The sequence below is a fragment of the Protopterus annectens genome, chromosome 11.part0, assembly GCF_019279795.1.
Source record: "Protopterus annectens isolate FY-2018-M chromosome 11.part0, PAN1.0, whole genome shotgun sequence".
Taxonomy (NCBI): Eukaryota; Metazoa; Chordata; order Ceratodontiformes; family Protopteridae; genus Protopterus; species Protopterus annectens.
This window is the reverse complement of record NC_056745.1, coordinates 699,827,666-699,841,212: the sequence shown is the minus strand read 5'-3', so window position 1 is coordinate 699,841,212 and position 13,547 is coordinate 699,827,666. Positions and strand designations below refer to the sequence as shown.

The window sequence follows — 13,547 nt, the reverse complement described above, 5'->3', positions numbered from 1 at the left end:
AAAGGGATGCTTCCCATTCAAATCAGAGTTGTAACTCGTGTAGTCCTTTCAACTCTATGCCTTCTTCTTCCTCCCCTGTCTGTGGAATAGACTCCCTCTCCATGTCAAGCAGAGAACCTCTCTAGCCCTCTTTAAGAGGAACCTGGACGACTGGACGGGAAACAGAAAATATACCCCTGGGATCCCACCTGTGTCCCTGCTGGACAGGGGAAACAGGTGCTGACTTTGAGGGAACAAGGGTGAAATTCTTGGCTAGGCTTATAACGGCCTCTGGGCCAATAGCCTAGTATCATCCTGTGAACCTATATGAAAACCAATAAGTCACCTTCCTGACAGACCTAAGGTGGAGAGGGTCATACTACCAAGGTGATGCAGCCCCTAATACCTGGATTAGAACTGTCCCAGGAAAAGCTAAGATTTGAAAAGCCTGGAACTAGGCTTTGTATGACAGCAAAAAGGTCAAGAGAATAACCTTTGGTCATTCTATTTGAAATTTCATCAAGATGCAAGAAAATGTAAGAAATGACAGTAAGGTGCATAGAGAAACCTTCCCTTCCACTCTCTTAAAAACATATCTATGTTACACTGCATCACTTCTTGTTGGATGGAGCAAAGTATGTTAAGAACAACATTTTCAATGAATGTGAACACAACACTTATGACATCTCTAAACAAGTCAAAGATACAATCTCATAAGGAAATGAAATGCATTCAATATTCTACAAAGACTCCAAGATGCACAAATGGCTTTCTACCACGCACTTTGACAGCATAAAGTACCCTGCTAAATCATTACCATGACATAAATTTCACTTGTTATCATACAGGTTACTTGGGGTGTAAAAAGACAAGAACATTGATCTGTAAATTAACCAGTATTAGAGGGGGTTTAGCTCTTACAGACTAAAATCAATACTTCTAGGTTTCTTCAGTAAGACAAATTTTACAGGATAAACTCAGGTTTTGTAACAAGAAAGTAGACATAATTTGATGAATGCACTGTTTAATTTATTCCTACAGACCATTCCAACCAGGTGAAAAACCTTGCTCCCATAATAATTTCTCCATTCTTTTAAGGTCACTATATTGAATTTAGGCTGTATTTTTAAAACCATTTTCCTACAATAGTGCAAAGATGTGTTAACCCCAATAAAAGACACAGACTGTTCTCCAACTTTCCATCCCCATTTGGGGGAAAAGTGACATAAAATATAAGAAACTATTTATCACTCTTTTACGTATTTGTAGTTTTCAGTTTAATAAAAGCATTAACATATTTTGTCTTCATATCCGTTTAGATTCCTACAGTTAAAAAGCTGTATATTTTTGTAGTTGTATGTCTCATAAAAAAATCATTATACTGAAAAAACTCTGTAGTTTATGAATCAAGCTAGACCCACAGTTTGATATATAAATTATAGGGATATAAGGGCTCAAATGAAACCTGTTCATTGAAATATAACCTGGTCAGTGTGGTGGAACCGTGGTTAATACCACGGATTGATTGTACTATGACCTGGGTTAAAGTCCTTGGTTAGGGTGCCTTTTAAGTGTTGTTTGTATGCTTGCTCTGTGCTCACAGGGGATTTTACTGTGGTCTATATTTTCCTCCCATGCTTAAGGCTATCTGGTGATGTTAAATTGTCCTAAGGTATGCTTGACTGTGAGTGCTGTGATAGTCTAGTGTTCCATATGGGTCAGTTATATCTCGTTTCCATGCTTTCTATGACACACTCAGTCTCCCACAGTAACCAAAAGTGGATGTAGAAAAAAAATGTTTAGTTTTGAAAGAACTGGTTTTCAAAAAAACAAATAATGGCCTTAATATTGTTATACTTCACTACCATACTCGTACACATAATTCACAACTTTTATTAAGTACTTGATCTAGTCATTGGAGACTCCATTGTGAGACATACTGATATCCCTCTCCCCATACTGACTAAGGAGAAAGTCATACTCAGTAGCTTATCAGGAGCCAGGATCCGCACACACTATGCATGCACTAAGGCCACTGGACCACAAATACCACTATGATTCAGTCATAGTTCATGTGGGTGTAAAGGGCCTGAGATGGACCACCTTAGATTATACGAAGAAAGACATCATTGAGCTCTCGGGGTACGGAGTCTCAGGCTGTATGAACCTAGAATTGAGCAACTTACCTTCTCTAAGGATGAAGCCATAATACAAACAGAAGAAGACTGACTTTAATAATTGGCTTAGTTTCAGTTGTCATGCTAAGGAGCTGTAATATTTGTCAGCATGGAAGGAGAGAGTCAACAGACTACGCTGCTTTGCCAGGGATGGTCTGCATCTCTCCTCTCTAGGCTTTTGAATATTAGCAAAAAATTGTTCTCCTCTAGAGTGTGTTTTTAAGGCAATATCAAGTTAAAAATACTTCCAACGCAGCAGATAAAAACCAAGAAACTCAAAGGTGTTACTGCTCAATGATAGGAGTCTAAACAAGAAACTCCACTCCCTGCAAGCCTTACTCACCCTAGAGAATGCTTTCATCTGTTTTATCACTGAGTCACAGTTTAAAGCAGCAGAGAGCACCCCAGAAGGGCAAGGCTATACTGCTTTCCACACATTCAGACCAGCTGCTATACAGGCAGGGCTGAAAGTGGAGGTGTCTGGATTTATATCAAAAATAACTACATATCAAGGCTGGTCAAACAGGATGATGCACTTGAGCATCTCCACATTAAAGTCACCACAGGCAAAAACCCATACCACTTTCTTGCAAGCTATAGGTTCTAATCTATGACCCAGGAAACTCATAACACATATTTAAGCTTACTTGAAACACTCACCATCCAACCCAATTCATAGGCAACTTTAATTACCCCACTATTAACTGGGAATCATACATTACACCAACCATGCAAGCAGGATTCCTGGATATTGTAAACAAAAACTCCCTAGACTAGACTGTCAATACACCGACAAGGGGTTCAAATATACTGGATGTGGTCCTCACTATTATGGGAGAGTGCTGCACAGCCCCTAGTGTTATGTCCTCTCTGGTACGGTCAGACCACAAAATGGTTCTATGAAGTAAAAATAAAACTCAGAACCCCTGCTAACCCTGGAATGTTCAGGAACTACTCTAAACTGTCTTACAGCTTTTCCCGATTAGGGTTCACCACAGCGGAACTCCAGTCCGCTAATGATTGGCAGTGAATTTTTACTGTGTCGAGTTGCCAGACCGGCGCCCAACCTTCAAAGAAGGCACACACACGCTCGCACCTACCTCCATGTCTTTAAATTTACTCCAACACAGGGAGGACATGCAGACTACACACAGAAGGTGCTCCAGCCAAGAATCGAACTGGAGAACCTCTTGCTGTGAAGCGAGAATGCTAACCACTGCATCTACTTCTAAGGGATAAACTGGCAAAATGTCAAGCCCCCAAAACCCTGAAAACACTGATGCTTATACAGAACTGTTCAGAGAAACATTATACAACCATGTTAATAGCTGCATAGAGGCAGCTACACCCACCGGGAAAAAGTATTGAACTAACTCTATTCCATTATTATTATTATTATTATTATTATTATTATTATTACTATTATTATTATTATTATTATTATTATTCTAATACCTATAATATATTTTATTATTATTCTAATACCTGTCTTACTCCCTTCTCTCTCATCTAAGTACTCCATTATTTTGGATTTGTACGAAAGATACTAAATCAAAACTGTTGGTCAAAATTCTTCTTGTATATATGTAAATATATGTGTTTCATTGTAAAAAAATTATGTGCATACATTGCTATTTTGTTGTTTAACTTTCTTGTATAACAGACTTCTGTTATATTTTTGATTATAAAATGCATGCATTGCTATTCTATTTTTTAACTTTCTTGCATAACAGACTTATGTTACATTTTTTTATTCTAAAGTGCATGCATTGCTATTCTATTGTTTAACTTTCTTGTATAACAGACTTCTGTTACATTTTTGATTCTAAAGTTTGAATTTCTATAATTTGTTTATGTGTTGGAGTTTTTCTCCTGGGTCTCCACTGAAAATGGGCCTCAAGCCCAGCTGGACAAACCCGGTTAACAAATGTCAATAAATAAATAACTAAATTAAAAAAAAAATCCAGCCAGGTGGAATCACAACATCTATAACAGAAGAAAGAAAATCATGGCAAAAATGAAGATTTGTGGCACCCAGCAGGAGAAAAGTACTCTTATCAAACTACCAAAGCCAAATTTGTTTATAAGTTGCACAACATAGAATGCTTTCCTCATAGCTGTAGAGATGTGATGCTCAAAAGGCTAGATTATTGTCTACATGTGGTCCCAAGTTCTGAGTACTAAGTCAACTCTCAGGGGTGTATTGTCATGTGATAGTTAAATGGGATGGATGAATTCCCGAAGGATATTAGTATAATTTCTTGACATTTAGTTTTCGTCCATGACTATGACACAAATTATTTGTCTGTTTTAGCCCATTATGGAGAACATTAGTGTCAGTGGGGGATTCTATGACTGCTCCGAATTTACACCTAACCCCTTGAGTTTGTCAACAATGCCCGAGTCGAGTATTGTGTCAAATGTCTTAGCCAGGTCAGGGTAAGCAGTGTGAACCATTTTGCCCTCATCAATTGCATTAGTGACCTTCTCAAACAAGGCCACCAAGATGAGTAGGCATGACCTGCCCTAGATGAAACCAAACTGGTTTGGGTCCAGTGTCGGGAGGTTTCTTCTGTCATTATTGATCGTTTCCATGATAATTCTTTCCATGGTTTTGCATATGAGGTCATTGTTCCACTGTACTTGGCATTCATCAAACATATCATTGAGTACATGCCCTCTTTGGTGTACACCTAACCAAGCACATCCAACAACTTTAATGTCCACAGAGGTTCCTCATTAAAAGAATTCAGGGCAAAAGTAACATGTCCTATGCAGGTTGCATCAAAGCTCTATCCCTGTATTCTGTCTTCTAAAGGCTGTTGATGGGAGATATTTGCCTGCCTCACAAGGCATTGTCAGACCTCATCCTGATGGACCTCCTGCATATCCACAAAACCAAGAGCACTAGAATTAATTTAAACCTTGCCTGTGCTAAGAAGACAAATTCCTAAAGAAAGTATTGTGACACGTCATTCAAACCAAACATGCTGTACACAGAGCAAGCTAAATATCAAATAAATGCCATAGAAGAGGAGAAACAGCACCTACGTCATGTTGTGTTTAGAGTGCAAATATCCTGCAAGTTTCTGCATCACACTACAGAGTACTAAGGAAGGAATTAAAATATTGAATGAGCAGTCCCAGAATTTCATGCTGCCAACATTTTTGAACTTCCAAAAATGGCACAAATGTTCCCACAAAAAAAAAAAAAAAAAGTCAACCCAATCCGCATCATTAATATTCTCTGATTCTGTCAGTGACTAAAATTCATGAAAAAGCTGGTTACTACATGTGCAGGGTTGCTGTTTTGAATTACGATTTTCCTTCAGATGGGGCTTGTGAAGAACTTGGCACCCAGTAATCCTCTTATGATGACCATGAGTGAGATCACTGCTCAAGGTGTAGTTGGGATCAACTGGACGAGGCATTTTATGATGCGTTTATGACAAAAGAGAGTGAAGCTTCTGTGGGGCAATGTAGAGACACTGGACAATGGCAGCACTGCACTACAGATCTTATTCTGCTCCTCAGTCCTATCTGCACATGACCATGCACTGTTCTGTAGACCCATTTTTTTTAAACTACAGGATCTTCAGCCCAATGGCTCCATTTCCTGCATCTGATTATCTCAGTTCTTCCTCCATCAGGGTCAGGGTCAATCAGACCATTCGTTCCATAGGATGGAGATAGTCTTGCTTTAGGGAACAGACCAGTCTGCAAACTGTCTTAATCTCACCAATGGTAACATGCTTACTCCAAGAGAGCTGCTACTTGGAGGTGCACTCATGCTTCTATTAATGCCCAAACTCCTGGCTAAGGGACTCACTGGTGTGCAGTGTGGGCACACAAGGCTCCTTTCTTTTGTCCATACATCTCCCCTCCTACAGGGGTCACCAATTCAATGAGCCAAGCTACTTCCCCTCCCTTCCTCCAAGGATGGGCGAGCTGGGGTCAGCTGCTCAATCCCAAGCTCCTCTGTTGGGTGCCTCCAGTACTCATGCCACTTGTCAAACATGAGTTGTCTGGGGCACAGTCAGGGCTTTAATCCTCTACACTATAGGACCGAGGTCACCAGCTTAAAACTTTGTGTGCATTAGAGAAACTCATTAGGGTGTGCTTTATAATGTTACCCCCAATGACTCACAGATGACAGCAGAGTGGGTAAGAAGGAAGGCTTTTCACTTTAAATTCTTGATAAGTGTTGACTGTAGAGTTAATGCAGCAAATGATATGGTATCTAAAAGTAAAAATAAATTCATATACATAAGCAAGACATTTCTAGGCAGGCTCTACACCAGCAAGTCATACTTTTTCTGCTGTTGCAGCGACATTCTCATCTACATTGTCTGAAAAAGGCTGCATCTTTCATGACCAAATGCCAACTGGAGCAAAGGAAGAAGATTATGTTTAAGGAACACAGAGCAAACACCATGCAACCTGCATGACTTGCAAGGCTATATTATTCCAGAAATTAAATTCTAAAATGTATTCAGCATGTTGAGAAACAGATTTCTCTCTATGCAGACTAAAAGATAAGGTTTTTCCACTTACTATTGTGCTTCTAAGTCCTAATATTAAGTACAGGTATGTATGGCCTGTCCATCTGTCCTTGCAGTTTCATATTCTGCTGTCTCATACAGCAAATACAAGAACTTAGCCAGCATAATTAAAATCACCTTTATCTGGCTCTTTGAGGACTGATGTTTCACACCTGATTTCTGCTTCCACTTCCAAGTCCTCCTCCCGCTCATCCTCCTCACAGGCACCTGCAGAGTAACATAATTTACAAATATGCATCAAACAGTTATAATTGCCTGTTTTATCACAAACCACATTTTATAAACAGGACTTCTAAATGTTTACAAAGACTGCTAAACATTTTCCAAGATGTAATAACCAAAAGCAGCATAATAAAAATCTTAAAGCGTTACATACAAATAGATAAAATAACGAAATATTTTGGATCATCAGTATAACGCTACACTGAAATTCAATACTTCAGACTGAAACTGTGAAAAAGAAGACACTCCATCAAACTAAATAAAGTCATTTACAGAAGTTATTACCTTCCTGCAGCTCCTCATCATTGAAACTGTAATATATACACACATATATATATATATATATATGTATATATATATAAATATAGATATAAATATATATATATATATATATATATATATAGAGAGAGAGAGAGAGAGAAATAGAGATATTAGTGTTCAATGTTAGGGAAAACAAGCTCAGAAAGTATAAAAGCCTTAAAAGAACTTGCCACCAAAAAGACGCGAGTCAAATGCCCTCTTACCTAGCCATACCAGATTTTTTAAGGGAATTAACAAATTCTGATTTTCTAAATCCATAACAGTATATTGTTCCACCAGAAACTAGCCCTCCAATGAAAACCATTATGCTACCCAGAAGATATACCAACAAGCCTATCAATCAAATAGTTATTATTCCTGTTAATCAGCAGATGTGTCCAATTATAGATACCCACAACTTCCCCCAAACCATTGTCATTAACATATTTCTGTATAATAATTAAATCTCCCCTGACTAATCTGTATTTAATTGTAAACAAAGGTAACATAAGTCTACTGTGATTTACACCCAACATTCTTTTTATACTTCTAGCAAAATGCTTTTGAATTCTTAACAGTCTATCCAACTGAACTCTATCAAATGCACATATAGATTCACAACAATCTATAATAGGCCTAATTGTAGATTTATAAATAGGAAGTAAAACCTCCTTATCTCTGCTAAGTGTACGACTAAAAATATTAAATTCACAATAACATCTTCTAAGAATGTTAAGTACATGGAGATCAAAGCTTTGATACCCAGATATTTTACAACACTAACATCTTTGATCTAAACATTATCCAAAGAATAGGGATATTTAGGGTGTCTTTGCCCAAAATGCATATCACAGATTTTATTGACATTAAATTTCATATAATTATCAGAAACCCATCCACATAAATTACCCAGGTATGACTGGAAGAATTGATCAGACAATCCAGAAATAACTGAAAAGTACAGTTTTGTACCTACCATAAATGTAGATGTCCGAGAGGAATGCATCTGCAGTCTTTACAAATGGGTTGTCCTGTCGTCAGGCAGCCCCTCGGTCGGCCAGATTCCAAAGTCTGGGTCTGGCTTCGGCTGGTGTCGCACTTCACCCAACGTCATTGCGGCAGTCATTCGGGTATAAAGGCATCAGCCGACGCCATTTTCCTCAGTGTTTCTTGCCCCAGATGCCAATTGCCCTCTTGGATGGCTAAATTTGGATAAATGCCAAAGTTTCCAAATAGTAGAGAGCAAACACACAAAATAAGCATGTATGTACATATATACAAACAAATACACCATAATAGATCCCCCCCAAGCTAGCTGAAGATTGGTAAGTACCCTAGGAGTACCTCAGAGGGGAAGGAGGGTGGGTAATCCTGACTGCAGATGCATTCCTCTCGGACATCTACATTTATGGTAGGTACAAAACTGTACTATGTCCTTCAAGAATGCATCTGCAGTCTTTACAAATGGGTAGAATACCATAGCTAAACTAGGGGAGGAGGAAATGAGAATAGATTATGGTGTAGTCAGGATCCCTTGCAAAACAGCAGTGGCAAAACCAGCACGGGATCTAGAGTATAGAGGTAAGTTATAATGTTTGGCAAATGTATGCACGGAGGTCCAAGTAGCAGCCTCTATAATGTCCTTGGTAGCCACTCCTCGTAAGAAAGCTGTGGTAGTGGCTGTAGCCCTTGCGGAGTGAGGCCTGATGTTCTCTGGAGTTTTCTTTCCATGGTAGGAGTAACAAAATCTAATGCAATTTCCTATCCATTTGGAGATTGTCTGTTTAGAAATTGGTTTTCCTTCTTTTCCTGTTGCATATGCTACCAGAAGCTGGTCAGTTTTTCTATTGTTTTTTGTCCTGTCCAGGTAGTAGCGTAATTGTCTGTGTACATCCAGGGTATGTAAGAGCTTTTCTCCCCTGTTCTGTGGATTGGGGAAGAATGTAGGCAGGTGGATAGCCTGATTTAAAGAGACTCTGGATAACACCTTAGGCATAAATGTAGGATTTGTTCTCATGGACACTCTATCTTGATGGAAGATCAGGAAGGGTTGTACTGCCATTAATGCTTGTAGTTCAGAGACCCTTCTTGCTGAAGTTATAGCCAGCAGGAAAGCAGTCTTCCAAGATAAGTATTGCAATTCTGCTGTAGCTGCTGGTTCGAAAGGAGGTAGAGTCAGCTTTTCTAGCACAAAGTTCAAGTCCCATGCTGGCAATGGAGGTTTCCTGGGAGGTTTTACATTTTTAATTCCTCTCAGAAACTGTCTGAGCAGAGGATGCGAGAAGACAGGAGGATCCAAGCTGTATTCTGCTGAAATAGCTGATGCATGTATCTTGATGGAGGAATAGGACAGGCCTGTATGGAAGAGCTCTGCCAAGTACTCCAGGATGTTGGCTATGTTCACCAGTGTCACATCTTGTCCCTTTGCAGTACTCCAGATGAGATATCTTTTCCATTTTGCTGCATAATTCTTTCTTGTTGAAGGTCTACGAGCCTCCAGGATTATGTCTTTAACCCTTTGGGATAAATTTGGGTTAATTGCTGTTATGTAATGTTCCAGGCAGTTAGCTGCAGAGTTTTTAGGTTTGGATGCAGAATGTTGTAGTTGTTCTGCGTCAGCAGTAATGGGATCAGGGGCAGTGTCCATATTTGTTCCCGGGACATGCTCCTCAGCAGTGGATACCAATGTTGTCTTGGCCAGTCTGGGGCTATCAGAATGATCCTCGGACGTTCCTCTTTGATCTTGAGAAGCACCTTGTGCATCAAAGGAAGTGGTGGGAATGCATATGCTGTCAGGTTTTTCCAACTGAAGAATAGGGAGTCCACCTTCCAAGCAAGTGGGTGGTAAGTCCTTGTGCAGAATTTCTTCAACTGGTGATTGAAAGGGGATGCAAACAAGTCTATTTGTGGTACACCCCATTCTCTTGTGATGGTTTTGAAGATGTCCGGATGCAGCATCCATTCGTGGGCATCTGTTGTAGTTCTGCTTAATATGTCTGCTAGAATGTTTTCCTTCCCTGGTACATAAATTGCCTGTAATTGAATGTTGTAGCTCAGAGCCACATCCCATAGGTCCTGTGCCAGCCGGCATAGAGGGTATGAGTGTGTGCCTCCCTGTTTGTTGATGTACCACATAACTGTGGTGTTGTCTGTCCTTATCATCAACTGGCCTTCTTGGAGAAAAGGTCTGAATGCCTGGATTGTCAATTTTACTGCCATCATTTCTTTTAGATTTATGTGCAGATGCAGCTGGTCTTGAGTCCATAGGCCTTGAATGCACTTGCCCATCATGCGTGCCCCCCAACCGAGGTCTGAGGCATCTGTCGTGATGGTTTGTCTTGGTTGACTTTTGCAGAAGGGCAGTCCTGTGTTTGATTGACAGGCCTGAGCCCACCATAAGAACTCTTGCTTCAGGCATGGGATCATTGGAATTTTGGTTTCTAGGCTGTGCTTGTGCTGAGACCACAAATTCTTTAGGTACCACTGTAGCTTTCTCATATGCAGCCTGGCATGAGGTACCAGTATTATGCAGGATGCCATGAAGCCTAGAGCTTGTAGCACTTTTCTTGCAGTTAGATGGCTCTGCTTTGTTAATGCCAAGAAGTAGAGAGGAAGTTGCTCTTTCTTTTCTGCAGTTAGAAATGCCATTTGTTTTGATGTGTCCAGTTCTGCACCCAGAAAGGTTATTCTTTGGGAAGGAATCAGCCTTGACTTTTTTGCATTGACTGTGTATCCCAGGGCTTGCAGCAGGTAGATGACTCTTTGTAAGTCTTCTGTTAGTTTGTTTTTGTTGTCCGCTTGTATCAGGCAGTCGTCCAGGTAGGGATAGATTTGAATTCCCTGAAGTCTGCAATGAGCGATTACTGATGCCAGGCATTTCGTGAACACTCTGGGCGCAGTAGATAAGCCAAAGGGCAATGCTGAGAATTGATAGTGCTCTGATCCTGCAAGAAATCTGAGGTATCTTCTGCAAATTGGTCTTATGGGGACGTGCAGGTATGCCTCCTTGAGATCTAGAGTTACCAGCCAAGACTCCTTGCCCAGCATGGGAAGAAGCTGCTGTAGGGTCAGCATTTTGAATTTTGGAACAATGAGGAATGTGTTTAAAGCGGACAGGTCTAGTAGAATAGGTCTCCATTTGTTTTCTTTTCTTGGTACCAGGAAGAGCCTGGAGTAAAATCCTTTCCCTTGCTCCATAAATGGTACCTTTTCCACAGCTCTCATTCTTAATAATTGAGATATTTGTTTTAGAGCTTCTGTCCTTTGAGAAGGTGGTAGATTTGGCATTCCTCTCTTTCCTGGTAGTGTATGGAAATGGAATTTGTAACCTTTGTCTATAGTCTGCAAAATCCATTTTTCTCTTGTAATGCAGTGCCAGTTTCTTGTAAATAATGTTAGCTTTCCGCCTAAGGGTGCTTCTAGTTGTTCCCTGGTAGGCGGTGCCATCGCCAAGTCACTGTGATTGAGTTGTTGTAGTGGTGGTGGCTGTATCCGTGCCTCGTTGGTTGTTACCCTGCCACTGGCGACCCCTGTAGGCACCCCTGGATTGGTTTCTGCCTCTAGAGCACCTATTCCTGCCTCTTTGTGCCTTAGAGGAGTCCGGAAAGGACCAATTCTTGGAGGGCCAGTTCCTGCTAAACCTTGGAGGTTGAACTTGTAAGAAATATTTCACTGTTTGCACAGATTTTGCTTTCTCTTCCATCTTTTTTAGTACCTGCTGTGCGGGGGCACCAAATAAATTGACCTTGTCCATAGGTGCATCCAAAAGCTTAGTTTTTACATGGTCTGGTAATGCCTGTTCTTTCAACCATGCATGCCTCCTGATAACTGTGCCAGTCATGGCTGATCTAAAGGAAGCCTCCAGTGCATCATAGCCACATTTTAAAGAATGGTTACTAACCTGCTGTATGTTATGTAACATTTCTTGAACATACTTTTATCTAAAGATTCTTCTGAGGACAGCTTTTAGTCAACTGGTCATGCATAAACTCTTGATATTGAATCATATGAAATTGGCAGTTCAAAGCTCTAGCTGACAAAGTAGCAGAGGTGTAAACTTTTTACCCCATCTCTAAGGACCTGGATTCCCTTTCAGAGGGAGGGGTTTTAGAAGAAGTAGCTGCTACAGCTTTAGGGCCCTGGGAGATAGTCTCTGGATCTGCAAAAGGAGCCTTATATAAGTGGTGATGAGTGTCCGGGACCCTGTAGTACCTATCGGGCTTAGCAGGGGCCGGAGGTAAAGTATCAGGAGCAGTGCAAGCATCATTAAATGCATCATCAACAACAGATAGAACTGGAGGTATAGCTAAAGGCCTATGCTGTGGCAAGTGTAGAAAGGTCCTAAGCCTTTTTCTAGAGTCTGAGAAATCTTGGCCCTGCCACTGCAATTGTTCCCTCATAGCATGCAAGGTTTCCCCAAAGGAAAATTCCTCAGGAGGAGAGGCTGAAGGGATGGACTCCTCAGCATCAGAGTCTTCGTAAGGAGAATAAGAGGCTTCCGGAAGATCTGTATGATCTGAGTCATCAGAGGAATCATCTGTGGCTACTGGCTCAGGGGGCTCTGCTCTAGGCCTCTTTTCTGGAGGAGGGAGAGAGGCCCTGTCTGGATGAGGCTGGGCTCCACGAATTAAAGAGATGAGATCCTCTGCCAAAGAAAGCATATGGGAGCTGGTGCTGGGCCTGTGAGAGGGGGGCTTGGCAGGCACAGGTTTTGATGCTTTGGCTGCTTTAGCCCTGGCAAAGGCCTTAATAGACATAGCTGGAGGAGGCCTAGCAGCTCCACGTGCAGGGGTAGAAATATCTAGGGTTATGGTGTCTGATAAATCCTGTGAAATCGCAACAGAAGGTTGGATTTCAGAAGCCGTTTCTAACAGGTTAGAAGAGGCCTCGGTAGAAGGCAAGTTATCGGCTGAAGAAAGAACCGCTTGCTCGGTTTCGGCTGAAACCGAGACACTCGTGGTTTGCTTAACCGTGGTTTCGGCCGAAACCGCGGACCGCGAGTGTCGGTCCTTTTCTTTGCGTTTTTTGGTTATTTGCATAGTCGGAGGATCCGACGGCATAATGTAGGCAAAATCGGAGCCGAAAATCTGTTCAGCAAAGTCCGAGCGACGTCTAAGCGTCCGCCGGTTAAAAGAAGCACAGGCTAGACAAGCTGCTACGTCGTGGTCTGGGCCTAAACAATGTATGCAATAGGAGTGCAAATCTTTATGAGGTATTTGTTTCCCACAAGATAAACAGTTATTAACTTTCTCTGACATCGGCTGAGGCAAGAAAGAGTCCCCAACGGGGTACTTAGCTTTATAGAAGT

The 13,547-nt window shown here is 41.0% G+C and overlaps 1 protein-coding gene across 1 annotated transcript in view; it reads right to left on the bottom strand.

Annotated features, from left to right (window-relative positions):
- LOC122814986 (protein-methionine sulfoxide oxidase mical3a-like) overlaps positions 1 to 13,547 on the bottom strand; it is a 663,428-nt gene that overhangs the window by 536,399 nt on the left and 113,482 nt on the right. Inside the window, exon 7 of the mRNA XM_044087241.1 lies at positions 6,836 to 6,925. Coding sequence (XP_043943176.1) covers positions 6,836 to 6,925 — 90 coding nt within the window. The remainder of the gene's footprint in view (positions 1 to 6,835; positions 6,926 to 13,547) is intronic.